The sequence below is a fragment of the Labeo rohita genome, chromosome 20, assembly GCF_022985175.1.
Source record: "Labeo rohita strain BAU-BD-2019 chromosome 20, IGBB_LRoh.1.0, whole genome shotgun sequence".
In the NCBI taxonomy this organism is placed as follows: Eukaryota; Metazoa; Chordata; class Actinopteri; order Cypriniformes; family Cyprinidae; genus Labeo; species Labeo rohita.
In genome coordinates, this window is record NC_066888.1 from 8252033 (window position 1) to 8271400 (window position 19368).

At 34.1% G+C, this 19368-nt stretch overlaps 1 protein-coding gene across 2 annotated transcripts in view; it reads left to right on the forward strand.

The window, feature by feature from the left end:
• Positions 1–306: 306 nt before the first annotated feature.
• The window catches only part of fam20b (FAM20B glycosaminoglycan xylosylkinase), a 43043-nt gene continuing 23981 nt past the window's right edge, over positions 307–19368 (forward strand). The window contains exons 1-4 of one of the 2 annotated variants that reach the window (XM_051138843.1): positions 307–392; positions 6944–7167; positions 8482–9031; positions 14153–14239. In XM_051138843.1, the coding sequence (XP_050994800.1) occupies positions 8655–9031; positions 14153–14239 (464 nt within the window). In that variant the 5' untranslated portion in view covers positions 307–392; positions 6944–7167; positions 8482–8654. Of the gene's footprint in view, positions 393–583; positions 808–6943; positions 7168–8481; positions 9032–14152; positions 14240–19368 lie in introns of those variants that run through there. The other variant, XM_051138842.1, reaches the window with a different exon arrangement.

Consider the following 19368-nt stretch of genomic DNA (forward strand, 5'->3'; position numbering starts at 1 on the left):
TATTGCAAATCGCTGTCTTGCAATGTTATTTTAATATATTGTCCTAATCATAAACACACTAGATTGTAGTGCAAACCGTTTACCGCACGTTGTTATTCTGCTATTTTCCTATAGAGGTTAACGAACCGGAAGTCTCGCCCATAAGCTTTTTTATCTGCGTTTAAGAATAAGGTGGATAGATCAATGTCATTAATTATAATTTCAAATGGACTTTCAGTCAGACAGAAATGGAACTGTACAGTAGTACTGTGTGATACTCCCCCCTGCTGTTCACCAGCGTTAAGACACAGTCAAGAGGAACATGTGTATATGCAGCCTAAATACGTATGCATGTTTACACGTGCACATAAAATGCATGTTATACCAACTATTCTGCGCATTATAAATGACGGGTTTGTATATGCATAAGCTTACAGGATATAAATGTTGTTGCGTTAATTCGAAATTTGTGACATTTAAAACACCTACCGGAATTCTTACTGGGGAAAAACATGCTAGGCTATGACGACAGTTGTAATCAGCGTTATGTTTAATTCTCATATATGCGTGTGTGGGGTTTTAACACTTAAAGACCGTGTTCACTTTAAGACGCGAAGGGTTTGCTGGTGTGAATGTGTGTGTCTTGAGTGCGTTCACGCAGTCAGGAAGAGCCGCGCAGAGAATCAGACACACAAACAGAGTCGCCAGCAGCAGTAATGAATGGAGCTTGAGCCACAGGCGGCTGGATATTGACGATAAACGCGTCTTGAGCTCGAACAACTGGCCGTCGGGGTTTTTCTGTTGAAATGTTTCGGTAGTAGCGCAAGGGTGAGTCGATGCCTTTAAATGTCACGGTTTCACTGTTAGCCTGTTAGCCGTGCCAATACGCTGTGACTAAAAACTAGGAACTCACTAACAGCAACTGCAGACACTCATATATAGAGGTACACCTACGGTGAGCTCACAACTGTGTCGTTGGATTATATCAGTGGCTATTTTATAGCTATAATGTGAAGTAAACGAGGGAATTGTGAGCTAGCTGGCTAACCGCCGTTAGCATTCTCGCTTATAAAACACACTGAGTGGCGTGAGGGCTTCATTTGACACGTATCTCTATTCATTTCAAGCTGTTTTTATGTCAGCCGTTTCTTATATTCGTGTAAATGTAATAAAAGTCAGTATTAGGTGTGTTTAAAGGCATGACAGCTGCGGTGCATTCAATCGAACGGCACCTTAAATATGTAATTTGCATGAACAACTTTACACTTTGAACCTATTTGTGTAGTAGGTGTGATAAATGTGTGTTAGTGTGTACCTAGAGTCATATGAATGGCTGACTGTGTCATTAGTGCCTGCGTGGACAGGATGTGCTGCAGGCGGTCCACCCAGTCTTATGATGAATGTACACTTGCTCACCTGCATGTTTCTGATCACATTACATGTCTTAAGATCACTTGACAAACCACTAAACATCTGCAGAGATCTGGAACAGTCTAGACTGGTGTGTGAAGCAGGGCTTCATTGACACATTTTGTGTGTGATTGCTCTTCTCTGTTAGAGGTTCATGCAAGAATATTTCCAGAGTTTGCAAGATGGGTGTCGCCAAGAAGACCACAGTGCTCCTCATGGGAGGTGTAAGATCTCTGGAGGCCCGTGCTTCTAGATTGTGGTCTGGATCACTGTGTGGACGCTTTTTATATTTGTAGGGTTCTCGGAAGCAGAAATCATCATGGTTTAGTGAATGGAAGCGACAACAGATTATAATTTTTACATTTCCATATAATGGCGAAAGGAAAAACACTTTCTACAAGAGGAAAAAATCAATAAAGATTGATTATAGTAGTCAGACCAGAGAAATTTTAGAAACACTCACGCAACGGTCTTAACTAGTTTAGTGCAATTCTGCAATTTAATGTCAAGGTAATATAGTTATGTATGTTTATGTGTGTGTATATATATATATATATATATATATATATATATATATATATATATATATATATATATGTGTATATATATATATATATATATATATATATATATATATATATATATGTATATATATATATATATATATATATATGTATATATATGTATGTATATGTATGTATGTGTGTGTGTGTGAGACCCTGGACCACAAAACCAGTCTTAAGTCACTGGGGTATATTTGTAGCAATAGCCAAAAATATGTTATATGGGTCAAAATTATAGATTTTTCTTTTATGCCAAAAATCATTAGGATATAAAGTAAAGATCATGTTCCATGAAGATATTTTGTAAATTTCCTACTGTAAATATATTAAAACTTAATTTTTGATTAGTAATATGCATTGCAAAGAACTTAATTTGGAAGACTTTAAAGGCGATTTTCTCAATATTTTGATTTTTTTTGCACACTCAGATTCCATATACTGAAATAGTTGTATATCTGACAAATATTGTTCAGTCCTAACAAACCATACATCGATGGAAAGCTTATATATTCAGCTTTCAGATGATGTATAAAGCTCAGTTTCAAAAAATGTACACTTATGACTGGTTTTGTGGTCCAGGGCCACACACATATATATACATACATACATAATTTATAGTATTGTAAAAAAAAAAAAAAAAAATGTACAATTTTTATGTGGAGTTGTTGAGCCTTTCGTCGTATTCTGCAGAAAGGGCCCATTTAAATAAATAAATAAATAGTTAGATAAATACTACCCAAAAAAAATTTGCAATCAGTAAGATTTTTAATATTTATAAAGAAGTCTTTTCTGCTCATCAAGGCTGTTTATTTGATTAAAAATACAGAAAAAACAGTAATATTGTGAAATATTGTTGTAATTTAAAATTGTAATATACTTTAAAATAGAATTTAAAATTAAATTTTCAGCATCATTGCTACATTTATCCTTATTATTTATTATCCGTGCTGGAAACAGTTGTGCTGCTTAATTTTTTATTTTATTTATTTATTTTTGGAACCTGTGATACTTTTTTCAGGATTCTTTTCATGAATAAAACTCTTAAAAGAACAGCATTTATATAAAATAGAAATCTTTTAGAAATCTGTAACAATATACACTGCTGTTCGAAGTTTGGGGTCAGTATTTTTTCTTTCTTACTTTCTTTGAAGGAAATTAATAGTTTTATTCACCAAGGATGTGTTAAATTGATTAAAAAATGATATTAAAGACTTGTATTGTTAGAAAAGATTTATATTTTGAATAAATGCTATTCTATTTTACTTTTTATTCAAGGAATCCTGAAAAAAAGTATCACAGGTTCTAAAAAAAAATCTAAGCAACTGTTTCCAACATTGATGATAATTCGCATATTAAAATGATTTCTGAAGGATCATGTGACACCAAAAACTGGAGTAATGCTACTGAAAATTCAGCACTGAATCACAGAAATAAATTATATTTTAAAGTATATTAAATTGCAATCATATTTTATAACATTTTTTCTGTATTTGTGATCAAATAAATTGATAAGCATAAGAGACTTTAAAAAAAAACATGAACAAAATTAACATTTTCTTTTTTTATCAGTCAAGCAATATCACTGCGTCAGTTACATGATCTACTGTTCAAATCCTTAGATTGTCTTTTTAAACAAATTAATATTTTGTTCAGTGAGGAACATATAATTAAAATATTTTCATTGTTACAAAATTTCGATTTAAAATAAATGCTGTTTGTATTTATAGTTGTATTTTTTGTATTTTTGAAGAATTGAAGAATCTTTAATCAGTGTGTCATGGTTTTCACAAAAACATAAGCAGCACAACTTGATAATAATAATAATAATTAAGAATTTAGAATAAGAAATTTTTGAGCAGCAAATCAGCATATCAAAATGATTTCTGAAGGATAGTGTGACAGGAGTAATGATGCTGAAAATTCTGCTTTGCATCACGGGAATAAATTACACTGTATAATGTATACCAATAGAAAACTCTTGTTTTAAATTGTAATAATATTTCACAATTTTACTGTTTTACTGTCTAAACCAAACTGTTGAACGCTCAGCTTCCACTTCTCTCTTCTCACATAATCTGGTCCACAACGTCATTAGCACCAACGGTGAAATGTTCAGTTGGACAAAAAATCGGCACTCTCGGAATACCGCTTGACCAAATCATTTTGGTTTCTGCTATAATAGCTGGAAATTATATAGCTATAATGAAACTCCATGACAGAAAACTTGACCTTGGTGACGTATTTAAATAATCAGAATTCATTCAGTGCATCACACAAAACCCATTTATTTGTTGTCAATGTGTAAAGTGCATTCACATAATCAACAAATGTAAGATTTATTGGGCTGAAATCTGAAAGAACATGAGCCCTGGATGAGCACTTGTCATGTGACTCTGGTCTAAAGAATTGAATGTTTTTGCTCTTCACAAAGGCGCCAGAGAGAATCGATGCAGCTCAATATAGCATTAGAAAAAAAGAGTTTGATGTAATGTTCTATAATCAAAGCAATGTATTTTGTGAATGTCTGCCAAAAGTCTGCCTTCATGCTGTTGTCATGAGTGGGCTGATTCCACATACTAGATATAAGAGAGCAGGGCACAGTAGTAAACGTGTTTGTGTGTTTAGTAGAAGTCTTTGGAGTGGCGGCGCTCTCAAACCCAGATAAGCCCCAGGCTGAGATCAGGAAGCGCTGAGCGAGTGTTGGGCTGTGTTTGCCAGGGCTCAGCACCGCAGCGTGTTTGAGCCGAGATTTTGCTGCTTGTCCTTAGGCGGCTCTTTCACTTTAATGTAGACCCTGAGAGCCGTTAGGATTGTTGCACGTGTTTGAGGCTGTTCATATTGATTGCTGGATTTTGTTGTGTTTTTGTTTTTGTGAACAGTGGAGATATAAATTTTGAAGTTTGCCATTTTTGGGTGAATGTTTGAATAAATCTTTAATTTAGATTGAAATGTAGTAATGGCCTGTGCTTGTTGTTATAAGACTAAGATGGAATCGTGGAATCATAAAAACTGAATTTACTGTAAAGCAGAATGCCACGGAGTGTGCCATATTTTGGATGAATAGTCAAAAGTAAGTCAGTACGCTTAAATCAAAATGCGATATGAACTAGTGTCTGTGAATATTAAACTGCAAAAATACTAAATTTTAAATGTGAATCCTGCATGTTCTGGCTGCCTCTGTGTGTATGAATGGCATATACGCATGGTTTCATTTAATACTGAAGCGCGTGACGCTCGCAGTGTTTTCAGCCTCTGTCACCTCTATATATGAGTACATGAACACATAAACACAATATCTAGAACTGCTCTGAGACTCACTTTATGAGCATTTGACCGTTTCATTTCTGTAAAACTATAGTTATATCATATACAAACATAAACGTAACGATATTCACAGCAACCCTGTCAAAATAAGATTGGTTTAACTTGAAGAAACTGTGACAGAAATTACTTATATATATATATATATATATATATTATATATAAAAGTTATTTACCAGAATTTATTTACCAGAAATTATACAATAATATATATAAATATGTATATATTAAAAAAAGGTGTGTGTGTGTGTATATATATATGTATGTATGGATGTATGTGTGTGTGTGTATATATATATATATATATATATATATATATATGTATGTATATGTGTGTGTGTGTGTGTATACATATATATATATATATATATATATGTGTATATATATTAGAATAGTAAATTAATAATACATTTTTTATAAAAATCTATTAATAAGAGATTTTTTTTTGACTATTAATGGCCTTAAAAATGAAATTTTTGTTAAATTATTAATGAAAAGGAATTTGGAAGGAAAAAATGGAATTTGGATTTCTATTTTTTTTATTTTATTTTTTATTTTTTTGGTGTCAACTTACTGTCAAAAAATCTTGCAAATCCTTTTTTATCAGTTTCAGAGAATAAATTATATTTTAAAATATAAAATATATTTTTTAATATATTAAAATGAAGAACAGGTTATTAAAATAATATTTAGAATAATATTTAACATTCTTTAAATTTTAGATTAAATTTGTATGTATCAATTCAGTGACAAATAAATGTCCATGATAAGGAAAAACAAATACATTTTTGTGTTTTTTTTATGTACTTTTTTTTTTTTTTTTTTTTTTTTTTTGTATTCACTTTTCTATCATTTTTAAATTTTAGTGGCTTGAAATTTAATTTAAATGCATTTTTTGCCACTATTTTTTTTAAAAACAAAGTATTTATTTATTTTTTTACATAAATATCATTGTTTTGGGGGTTTCTCCACATGACATTATTTGTAATATTTTCAAATATTCATAAGCTGTCAAACTGTTTAGTTAAAATAGTTTTTTTCTTAAAAATAGTAACGATAAATGATTTTGCCAAACTATTTAATAAGGCTTTTTGGTACCACTTTACAATCAGGTGTCATTTGTTAACGTTAGTTAATGTATTAACTAACATGAACAAACAATGAACTATACAAAATCATGTAACGTGTAAATCACTGACAAGCTACGCAATATTACGTTCATAATCACAGATGAATCACATTCGATTATGATCGCGATTTTGCGTAGCTTGATTTACGGCACTGTTTATTAATTGCCGCTCCAGCTGAACGCACATGATGGAGATTTACTACTAATCACAAAACCGGCTTTACTGAGGAGATGTGCATGACAATCTCATGCGATTTATCATGCAGCAATAATCTTTGTTAATGTTAGTTAGTAAAAATACAATCTCACAATCTCAATCTCACCCTGATGTTTTGTTCCTCCACAAAAATATCAAAGGCAATTTTAATACAGAAGTTAAAAACATCATCATCAATCAAGAGTTGTATTTAAATCATTGTATGTATGAATTGCATTTTTAATGTGTTTTAGAATAAACAAACAGATCTATACTGCTTTGACCCACATATTTCATCATTGATGTGCCTAAAGCTTTGTATTCTTGTTGTTTTTTCTTCCTTAGGGAGTTTGAGATTGTGCTCAGAGATGTCACAGAAACCAGACTCGCCCAGAGAGTAACAAACCACACATACCTGAGCAGACAGGTGGCCACCCCACCCCCTACACAACACCAGGCTGGACTCCAAAGCATATATTAGGAGGATTTGAGTTGGTGTGCGTTACAAGCAAAACTACGCAGACACAACCGGGTCCGTCTTATATAACCGAGGAAGCTCTCCTGCATCAGTGAGTGCTCTTATGTGAAGTGCTCTGATTTTATTCTGCTCCTGTCTGTGTCATGTCTGTCTGTGTTGACTCACAGCAGTCAGCAGTACAATATAAATCTCAGCAATGGCTCATGATAGATTTATTTTGATAGATTTATTCCTTCAAGGAATAGGCATTCAAGGAATAGTTCACCTAAAAATGTAAAAAAAGATTGCTTACATTTGGTCTTAGTGCATCCAAGAGGTAGATGAGTGTGTTTCTTTATCTAAACAGAGTGGGAGAAATTTAGCATTACATCACTTGCTCACCAATGGGTCATTTGTAGTGAATGGGTGCCGTCAGAGTGAGAGTCCAAACAGCTGATAAAAACATCACAATAATTCACGTGGCTCCAATTCATCTGTGAGTATTTTGTGAAGTGAAAAGCATTGCATCACTTGCTCACCAGTGGATCATTTGCAGTGAATGGGTACCGTCAGAATGAGAGTCTAAACAGCTTATAAAAACATCACAATAATTCACATGGCTCCAATCCATCTGTGAATGTCTTGTGATGTGAAAGGCATTGGATCACTTGCTCACCAGTGGATCATTTGCAGTGAATGGGTGCCGTCAGAATGAGAGTCTAAACAGCTTAAAAAACATCACAATAATTCACATGGCTCCAATCCATCTGTGAATGTCTTGTGATGTGAAAGGCACTGGATCACTTGCTCACCAGTGGATCATTTGCATTGAATGGGTGCCATCAGAATGAGAGTCTAAACAGTTAATATAAACATCACAATAATCCACAAATAATTCACACAACTCCAATCCATTAATTACTTTCTTGTGAAGTGAAAAGCATTATACACTTGCTCACCGGTGGATCATTTGCATTGAATGGGTGCCGCCAGAATGAGAGTCCATACAGTTGATATAAACATCACAATAATCCAGAAACAATCCACACCACTCCTATCCATGAATTAATGTCTTATGAAGTGAAAAGCATTGCTCACCAATGCATCATTTGCAGTGAATGGGTGCCATCAACAACCACACAGCTTTTTACTTCACAGGACATTAATTGATGGACTGGAGTGGTGTGGAATATTGTGATGCTTTTTATCAGCTGTTTGGACTTTCATTCCGATGGCACCCATTCACTGCAAAGGATCCATTGGTGAACAAACTTGTTATCACTTGTGATGTAATGCTAAATTTCTGCAAATCTGTTCTAATGAACAAACAAACTCATCTAAATCTGAGCCTGAGGCTGTATACATCAAATACATCAAATTTTCAGCTATTCCTTTAAAATGACATCCACTATCTGTCTTCTCACAGGAAGTGTCATCCACAGTCTTTCACATTCTGGTGGTTCAAGCAGCTCCTGTCCTGCCTGACCGGTGGTGGTGTTGGTCAGACAGCGGGCAGTGCCATGACCCAGGCGTAAGTGCGTGTCTCCTGGCAGACTCAGGCGTGGTGGGCCGCCGGTGGGCGTCTGGCTGCGGGAGGTGATGAAGCTGAAGCAGCGTGTGGTGGTGCTGTGCGCTGTGCTCTTTCTCCTCGGCCTGGCTAAGGTCTTCCTGCTGGATGGAGGAGAGGGATCGGCCGCCAGTCGCCGCGACCTCCGGGCCTTCCGCAAGATGGAAGCCAGCCTGGCCCTGGCCAAAGGAGCTCGGCTCACGCACACCTTGCAGTCGCCCTGGGAAGTGGCCGCCCAGTGGGTGGGACCACGGGAGGTGTACCCAGACGAGACGCCCGAGCTAGCCGCTGTGCTGAACGCCCTGGCCACCGCTCGCGTGGAGAGGGCCGACGTGGGCTACAAAGGCACCCAGCTGAAAGCCCTCCTGGTGCTCGACGGAGGACAGAAAGTGGTATTCAAACCCAAGAGGTGAGAAGAAGGATGATTAAGATGGGGAACGAAAGAGAGAGAAAGTAATGAGAATGTGAATGAGGTTTAAATGAAAGGAGTGAGTGATTTAGAAAGAGGGAGAGTGAGGGGAAGAGTGACTGAGTGAATCAGAGAACGAAAAAGCTGGTGACTGAAATAGAAAAAGAAGTGAATGAATAAGAGATGTAATAATAATCATTTTTATGTATACAGCGCCTGAGCATGCATCACAATGTGTGGCAAAGAAAGAGCATAACACCGCAATACACAAAACAATAATACAATCAGGAAGCAAGAAAAAAAAAAGTGAGACAAACTATTCATAACTAAAACAAATGCCAGCCTGGGTTTAGAAGCAGTGGAGCGGAAGGACCTACTGACTTTATGGAAAGTCTTAAAAGACTTTATTATTATTATTATGTATTGATTTGGATTCATCTGGTTTAGGATATTGGTGATGAGGTTCCATTTGTTAAAGGAGAAGTCCAAAAAATTTACAGATAATTTAATCACCCCCCTTGTCATCCAAGATGTTCATGTCTTTCTTCTTTCGTAAAAAATTGTTTCTTGAGGAAAACATTTCAGGAGTGTTCTCCATATAGTGGACTTCTATGATGCCCGTGAGTTTGAACTTCCAAAATTAAGGTTGGGTATCAAAAATCGATTCCAATTCCAGAATCGGATACTTAAGTTCAGGAATCGGATGCTTCTTGTGAAATTAAAATTTTGAACTGTAAGGACCCAACCTAGCCATCTTCCAAGACATAGCCCTCCAAGGTATGACTACACTTGCGATCAGTCAAGTCGAAAAAGCAAAGTAGCCTATAATATTTGTGATAAGCTAAACATGCAATAGAGGTGTCACCAACAATATGACAAAGCATTTTAATTTAACAGATCGTTAAAGATCACAAACACGATTCAAATACCAATGTGATTCTATTCCTAAATTACAATGATTCATCTGTTTGATTCCTCAACCTTTCTTCCGTGCAGCGTACAATCAAACCAGTGTGATTTGAACATTCATATCTGCGTTCGTGCTGCCGCTGACCTAAGAGCCACTGTCATGTATATGAATGAAACTGTTTCACAGTCTTTTCAACCACACGGTTCATTATTTCTGTTACAAACATTCAAATAATCACAGAAGTACTGGGATAAAAGTTCATAGTCTGGATATAAACTCTGATATGTACGATAGAGATCAAAATAGAGTAAATCATCCTTTTGAAAGTTAATTTGACATTTCAAATAATGTTAAAGATTTACCGATGACATTGTTATGCCAGTAGGTGGCGAAAGGGGGCTGTTAATAATGTATTTGATCATTCATTCAAAAACACTGATTCATCCAGTAATGAACCAAGTAAATCAGTGAATCACTGAATCATTTACTTATAAATTAGGCCTACATGTGATTTTGTTTAGTTGTCTAATTGTTGTTGTTTTTTCTTCAGAATCGTAAGAGAACCACAACTTCCATTTAAAAAAAACAACAACCCAATTTATCCAGAATTACGCAGCTCTATTTTGCAAACAGCTCTTAAGTGAATCTTGATTTATGTAGCCTGTTGATTTTTTGTTCATGGTATTCAACTGCAACTAAATGTTTAGCAAAAAAAAAAAAAGCCCAGCGGTCTTATCTACTGAAATAATTGGTTATTTTCTTTAAAAAAAAGTGTAGTTTATATACTTTTTAACTTCAAAAGCTGGTCTAGCTCTGCGTTGTGCATGTGTACTTTGTGTAGTCCGGGTCAGTACAGTTAGTGTATGTCGAAAAACTCAGACTTCATTTTTTCCACCAACTTCAAATTCGTCCTACATCGCTGCAGAAGTACCGATCCAGTGTTTACAAACTGAACGTGGAAAGAATGTCAAACGCCCTTTACAGAAAAGGGTAAAACAGCGATGTAGGATGATTTTGAAGTTGGAGGATAACAAAGTTTGCATGCACATCACAGAGCTAGACAAGATGAGCATTTGAGGTTAAAAAGTATATAAATTGTAATTTTTTTAGAAATTAACCGATTGTTTCGCTAGAAAAGATCCTTATTCCTCGGCTGGGATTGTTTAGAGCCATTTGAAGCTGCATTTAAACTGCATTTTGGAAGTTCAAACTTGTGGACACTATTGAAGTCCACTATATGGAGAACATTCCTGAAATGTTTTCCTCAAGAAACAATTTCTTTACGACTGAAAAAAGAAAGACATGTATATCTTGGATGACAGGGGGGTGAGTACATTACCTGTAAATTTTTGTTCTGGAAGTGAGCTTCTTTAATATTAGTTGAAAGCATTTGGTATCATGAATTAACAATACATTGCAGTTTAATATATATAATGTTTTAATGATCAAAAGCGGTTTTCCACAAACCTAAATTTTCAGCATCATTGCTCCAGTCTTCAGTGTTACAGTCAGAATTAATTTTAACATGCTGAATTGCTATTCACAAAACATTATTTATTATTAATGTTGAAAGCTTTTGTGCTGATGTTAATATATTTGTGAAAACTGTGATGCTTTGATGAATAGAGAGATGAAAGAACAGCATTTACTTGAAATGGAAATTATTTGTAACATTAGAAATGTCTTTACTGTCACTTTTGATTCAGTTTAATGCATCCTTGCTGTAACTTGCCAAACTTTTGAACAGTAGTATATAAGAGTGCAATTTATAGTGTATTTTTATTAATATTATTATTATTATTTTAAGTTGTATTAAATTAGTTCACCCAAAAATGAAAATTCTGTCAATAAGTACTCACTCTCTTGTCGTTACAAATCCATAAGACCTTTGAAGACTGACACAGAAGCTGAAAAATTGTTGAATAAAGTTGTTGTTTTTGTTTTCTTTCACACAAAAAGTATTCTTGTAGCTTGATAATATTACAGTTGAACCACTGATGTCACATAGACTATTTTAACAATGTCTTTAGCACCTTTCTGGGCCTTAAATGTGATAGTTGCGTTGCTGTCTATGCAGGGTCAGAAAGCTCTCGGATTTCATAAAGAATGTTTTAATTTGTGTTCTGAAGATGAACAAAGGTCTTACAGGGTTTGAAATGACATGAGGGTGAGTAATCAATGACAGAATTTTCATTTTGGGGTGAATTAACTATTTAATTAACATGAAATTAGTTCTTGTTTACAAACATTAATTAAAATGAACCAGTTATGTTTGTGAATTAGTATTAACTTATATTAAGACATTTTGTAAAATATATTTAATGCATTAGGTGTCATAAAATAATAGTAATGTTAACAAAATAAACCTAATTGTAAAGTGCAACCAGGATATTTCTGGAACAAAAAAAGCTTGCGTGCACTTTGGACACAAAGCTGATCTGTCATTACTTCAGGTGAGTTCAGCTGTCGGCTCTTATCTGAGCCTATTAGAGTTATCATGGATCTACAGAGTGAGGAAGCTCTCCTGGTGTCCTTAATCTCTAAGGTCACTGATCAAACACACCTTATCTCTGATGACTTCACATCCAGACTGAACTTTTTCAGTCAATCCACACTGAACATTTTGGTTCCAAACATCCAAATCGGGCGTGTCACATTATATTGTGTGCCATTCTAAGTGGAGTGTGGGATATCTTTCAAATAGGAAGTTGAAAGTCTGACTTTTTAAGTGGAATAAAGTGGTAGTGTTTAATGCACTTTGCAAAAGCAAGATTGAGATGTTAAGTATACACTGCTGTTCAAAAGTTGGTAATATTATGAAATATTATTGCATTTTAAAATAACAGTTTTTTATTTTAAAGGAGAACTCCACTTCCAGAACAACAATTTACAGATAATTTACCCACCCCCTTGTCATCCAAGATGTTCATGTGTCGTAAAGAAATTATGGTTTTTGAGGAAAGCATTTCAGGATTTTTCTCCATATAATGGACTTCACTGGTGCCCCGATTTTGAACTTGTAGTCTAAATGCAGCTTCAAAGAGGTCTAAACAATCCCAGCCAAGGTAGAAGGGTCTTATCTAGTGAAACAATCTGTCATTTTTTTCCAGAAAATAAAAATTTGTATACTTTTTAAGCACAAAAGCTTGTGTAGCACAGGCTCTGCGATGCACGTTTACAACGCTGCGAATTAGTGATGGGTTGTTCTTGAACGATTCTTTCATTTTGAACGAATCTTCAATGTGACTCGCGCATGCGCAACATCCTATTAGGTTCTGTACTGGAATTAGTTTTCTGTGTTTTTAATCAAATAAACGCAGCCTTGATGAGCAGAAAAGACTTTTTTTAATAAAACATTAAAAACCTTACTGATCCCAAACTTTTGAACGGCAGTGTAATAAAGAGTTTTTGTCTTAAAATAAACTGCGGTGTCAGTAGTTTCAAAATGACACAAAAGAATATATTCTGTCTGCACAATTACCTTGACAAAGTGTTGCTTTACTCTCAACTTAAGTGACCTCAATAACAGTAAGTTCTGAACAGAAAAATATTATTTCAGGTTTCTGAGCAGCGAACTCGGCCTGGCCACAAATATGCATGATTTCACTGTATTATACGTGGTTTTATATATTGATTTTTATGTAAGCAACCCAAAAACAGTCTATATTTAAAAACAGGTCTTAAAAATGAGCCCATTTAATGGCCATTGTGTATGTTGGATACTGTCAAGGTGTCCGGTCCGGTTTATATTGGATCACTCAAACAATCTTTTATTTGCTCACAGCACCCTACTGTTTTACGAACAAGTAAGCAGTATGGGAGCGTGTATGCATTTATTTTAGGAGTGGATTGACTAGTTAAGCTAATGACTGTAATATAGTGTCCACACTAAATGTGAAAATGCTGTGTGATACCACACAATCACAGCCAGCCAGAACTTATCTGATGTTCAGTATACTGTCACTTAGACCAGTTCACTTCAGGTTTGTACATACAATGCAACGCCATGGAAATTGAAACCAAGAGACCAGCAAAATGATGTCACAGCTGGTTAAGACAAACGCTACCATTTGTTTAAAAAGAAAAGCTTTAATTGCTTGCACACTTTGTTTTGCCTGAATTCATTAGGACTTGGATAACACAGAATGTTTGAACTTTCATCTTTGTGTCATCTTTTGCTTACGTCTATATCTTCTTTATTGTCTCATTAGGTACTCTAGAGATTATGTGGTCGAAGGAGAGCCATACGCAGGGTACGATCGACATAATGCAGAAATTGCTGCTTTCCACTTGGATAGGTAATGTGTACACACACACACACACACACATACATATGCTAGAGCTGCACAATTATAACTCAGTTCACAACAATAACTCAATTGTGCATTTCTCCAAATGTGGTCAGTGTTTTAGGGTGATAATTGCCTTGTTTTGCATTATGGTTTCTTCACACATAATAGGTCTCGTATTTAATTTCAAACTCTTGATTTAAAAAAAAAAAAAAAGTGTATATGTATACATGTGTGTTTATGTATATATATATGTATGTGTGTGTGTATATATATATATATATATATATATATATATATATATATATATATACAGTATATATGTATATGTATGTATGTGTATATATGTATATTTATTTATGTATGTAGGTGAAAAATTGTTGAATTGAATTGAATTGAATTTGTTTTTAAATAGTTTATAATATGTGTATGCAATGTGTAATGTTTTAAAATAATCTAACTTATATATAGTGTAATGTAGGGCTGGGCGATAAAACGATATAGTATAAGTATAATATAATTATTGTGATATAATGAGTTTGATAAATGTTCGATTTAGTGTTTATGCGCCAAAGGCATGTGGCGCCGTATTGTGCCAGAGATGTAGGATGTACATATGGAATTTTATTATATTATTAATGTAGACATGTTACGTCACCTAAAAATGAAATCCACCCTTTCAATGAAATGTCACCTTTTACACTCAGATTAGTCAAGTTACTCCAGAGCTTTGAGTTTCCGCTGCTGAACACAAAAAATATACAGTACTGTGCAAAAGTCTTAGGCCACTAGTATTTTCATCAGCTAAAAAATGGTTTAAAAAAAAAAGTCAGTTAAAGTCAGTCTTTTGCTGTAGTGTGTCAGTAGGAAATATCAGTTTACATTTCTAAACATTCATTTTGCCATTAATTATAATAATCCAGGAGATTTTTGTGTGGAGCACAGGCTGTTGTCAGACTCCTTGTGCAAACTGATCTCTCCATCATTCAGTCCAGTCTGTCTTAAGAAACAGGAAAAACAGAGACAGACTAAATCCAGAAGAACTGTGGCGACATCTCCAAGATGCTTTAAGAGACCTATACCTACAAAGCTACAGTACTGTTAAAATTTTTAGGCAGTTAGGCACATAAAATGAGGATGCTGTCAAAAACAATGTCATAAATAGATTTTCTTTATCAAAGAACTTCTATTAACTAAAATAAATCAGCATTTGATGTGACCATCCTTTGCATTTAAAGCAGCTTTTGCCCTAGGTGCACTTGTGCATAGTTTTTCAGGTAGCTTTGCAGGTAGATTACTTGAAACATCTTGGAGATGTTGAAACAGTTCTTCTGGATTTAGTCTGTCTCAGTTTGTTCTGTTTCTTCATGTCATTCCAGAGACAGACTGGATGATGCTGTCAGACTCCTTGTGCAAACAAAAATCTCACTAGATTATTACAATTAATGGCAAACAGAATGTTTGGAAATGTAAACCGATATTTTTTACTGACACACTACAGCAAAAGATAGAAATAACTTACTTTAATCTATTTTTTAGCTGGTGAAAATACTAGTGGCCTAAGACTTTTGCACAGTACTGTAAATATATATATATAACTTGAAATGTCAAGTTGTACTAAGTAACAACTTAGATATTTGTGTTTGCTAAACTTAACAGATGGGTAAGTAACCCAGCTGCCTTAAAATTTTAAGTTGATTCAACTCAAATATCTAAGTTGTCATGTAGTATAATTTAACATTTCAAGTTGAATAAACTTTTTTGAGTTGACTGAACTTAAAATTTTAAGGCAGCCAGGTTACAAATTATTTTAAGTTGACTCAACAAATTGTTTTTTAGTGTATGTATATATAATGTATATAAATATATATAAATATATATATGTATGTATGTATATATGTATTGTGCCAGAGATGTAGGATGTACATATGGAGTTTTATTATATTATTAATGTAGACATGTTAGGTCACCTAAAAATGAAATCCACCTTTTCAATGAAATGTCACCTTTTACACTCAAGTTACTCCAGAGCTTTGAGTTTCTGCTGCTGAACACACAAAAAATATATATTTTGAATTATGCTGGTAACCAAACACGCTTTGGCCCCCATTGACTTACATAGTATTTTTTTTTTTTTCCCCATACTATGGAAGTCAGTGGGGACCAGCAACTTTTTGATTACCCATGTTCTTCAAAATATCCTTTTTTGTGTCCAGCAGGAGAAAGAAACTCATAAAGTTTTGAAACTACTTAACAACAGTAAATGATGACAGTTTTTTCATTTTTAGGTGAACTGTCCCTTTAAAGGAGTAATTAAATATAATTACGGTATTTTATGATTAAGCTGTAGAATTTGTGCATTTATACTAAATATATTTAGACTGTTGTTTTTCATACAAATACCTAGAAATTGTATAGTTACATTTTACCATGGTTTTTTAGGTGCTATATGTATGGTTTTAACAGTGGTTATCATGATCTAAATGTATGCTAAAATGAAATACCAATGGTTCATTTTAATACAACTCAAACAGTCAGAATAATTTCACCATATAAAAATGAGGTTGTTACAATTTTAACAGATGACGCTGTTTATGATAATGAACAGAAATGTACATCTGCATCCTAACTCAAGCTACTACTACTCTCAACTCAAAGTATGGTCAAATGTGCATTTCTAAAAGACAAAAAAAAAAAAATCTTTTTAATATTGCAGCCAACACTGCAAACTATGTTGAAGATATGTGTCATCAAAGTCAGGCAACACAAACCTGTTTCATGATTTAAAACAAAATCACTCATTGGAACATGCAGAAACTAAGAAATTAATTTTTCTATTAAGATACTTATTTGGTTAAGGAAAAATGACTGGAAAACTGTGACGTGTTTGTCATATTCTGACCATAAAGAGTAATTTAAAACCACAGTTAACTGTCTGGTTTCTACAACTTTCACTTAGGAGCAAACATCTGCCTTTAAACTTAAAATAAATAAAGATCAGAAAATTATAGTGATAAGTAGTTTATTTCATAGGTACAGCAATAGAATCTAAAATTAAGAATTTTTGTAGTAGTTAAATAAGGCGTAGTGAAGAAAATGTTGCTAGGTGTTTTTATTGTGACCTTCATTTAACAAAGAAAAGGTTAATCTGTTAGTTTCGATAGGAATGAACCACTGGGACATTCCCAGATGCACTCAGTGGCATCTTTGCACGTACACATTCAAAACACAAGCTGCGCTTTTCAGTATTGTTTTGTACATCGGTAAATCAACTCTGATAATCAAATTTTTAATAAATTACACTTGGAAGCGTTATGACTGGCCAAACCTAGAATGCTCGAACAAATGTTTCATATGACTGTTTGCCGTCTTGTTCAGTCTTAACTTACTGAGTGTTCACAAACGCAAACAACAAAGCTGGTGCAGTAAGAGCTTTTGAGTTTTCAACATTCTTGCTGTCAACTTTGATTTTGATCTTTAGCAAAACTTTTTGCAAATTTCCAATGTCTTGCTTTTCAATAAAGCTTCTTGTCAGGCAATGTTTCTTATTTCTATGGGCTTCCGTTAAATCGCTCTCATGTTGCTCCAAACCCTTCCACAGTTTATTTATTTTGGGACGCTGAAAGTTGTTTAATCCGTTCTTTTCCATACAACATAGCTGCTAAGCTCCAAAAATGAGAGAACAAACACTACTGGTGTATCATAGTAGTCGTCTTTGTGATTGGTGCCCTATATTCTACGTCCTCTGAAGCAATGCAATAGCTTTGTGCGAGGAACAGATTTGAAACTGAAGCCCTGTGGTCTTCCACAAGAAAAATAACTGCATGAAGGTTTGGAACAACATGAGAGTGAAAAACTGCTTTTGGCTGAACAGTCCCTTTAGGACTTAAACCTGTAGGACTTAAACCTGTACAAAATTACTACTACTGCTCAAAAAAACACTACTGCTTCTCTCTTGAATTTTCTATTCATCAAATAACCATTTGTTAAAATAAAAAATATAGTAAATAAGCAATTGGTTTCTGAGGGATCATGTGAACCTGAAGACTGGAGTAATGATGCTGAAAATTCAGCTTTGTGGATCTCAGGAATATATTACATTTAAACGTGTGACCCTGGACCACAAAACCAGTCATAAGGGCCCATTTTTGAGATCTATACATCATCTGAAAGCTGAATAAATAAGCTTTATTTGCCTAAGATGCAACTATTTGAAAATCTGGAATCTGAGGGTGCAAAAAAATCTAAATATTGAGAAAATTGCCTTTGAAGTTGTCCAGATGAAGTTTTTAGCAATGCCTATTACTAATCAAAAATGAAGTTTTGAAAGATTGATCGTAGGAAATTGACTAAATATCTTTATGGAGCATGATCTTTACTTAATATCCTGATGATTTTGGCATTAAAGAAAAATTGATAATTTTGACCCATACAATGTATTTTTGGCTATTGCTACAAATATACCCATGCTACTTAAGACTGGTTTTGTCTTCCAGAGCCACATATATCAAACATTTCTGAAAATAGAAAAAAAAAATGTGTGTGTATATATATATATATATATATATATATATATATATATATACATGGTAAATGTAGCCTTGGTAAATATAAGAGATGTATTGCAAACATTAAAGGAGAAGTCCACTTCCAAAACAAAGATTCACATATAATGTATTCACCCTCTTGTCATCAAGATGTTTATGTCTTTATTTCTTCAGGCATAAAGAAATTGTTTTTTGAGGAAAATAGTTTAGCATTTTTCTCCATATAATGGACTGATGTGGTGCCCCGAGTTTGAACTTCCAAAATGTAATTTTCATAAAAACAATACTAATAATTTCTATACTTTTTAATGTCAAATGGTCATGTCTTACTCTGCCTGGAATGTTTTTTTTGCGGTTCATGACAGAAAAACTCCCATCTCATGTTCTCCCTCAACTTCAAAATGCGTTCTATATCACTGTTTTACCTTTTTTTCTAGGGGTTTGATCTTCTTTGCATGTTTACTTTGCAAACACTGGGTCGGTACTTCTGCAGCAATGTAGGATGATTTTGAAATGATTTTTGAAGTTGAGGGAGAAAATACGATCAGAGTTTTTTGACATACCCTAACTGGGTAACTTGAACCAGAATAC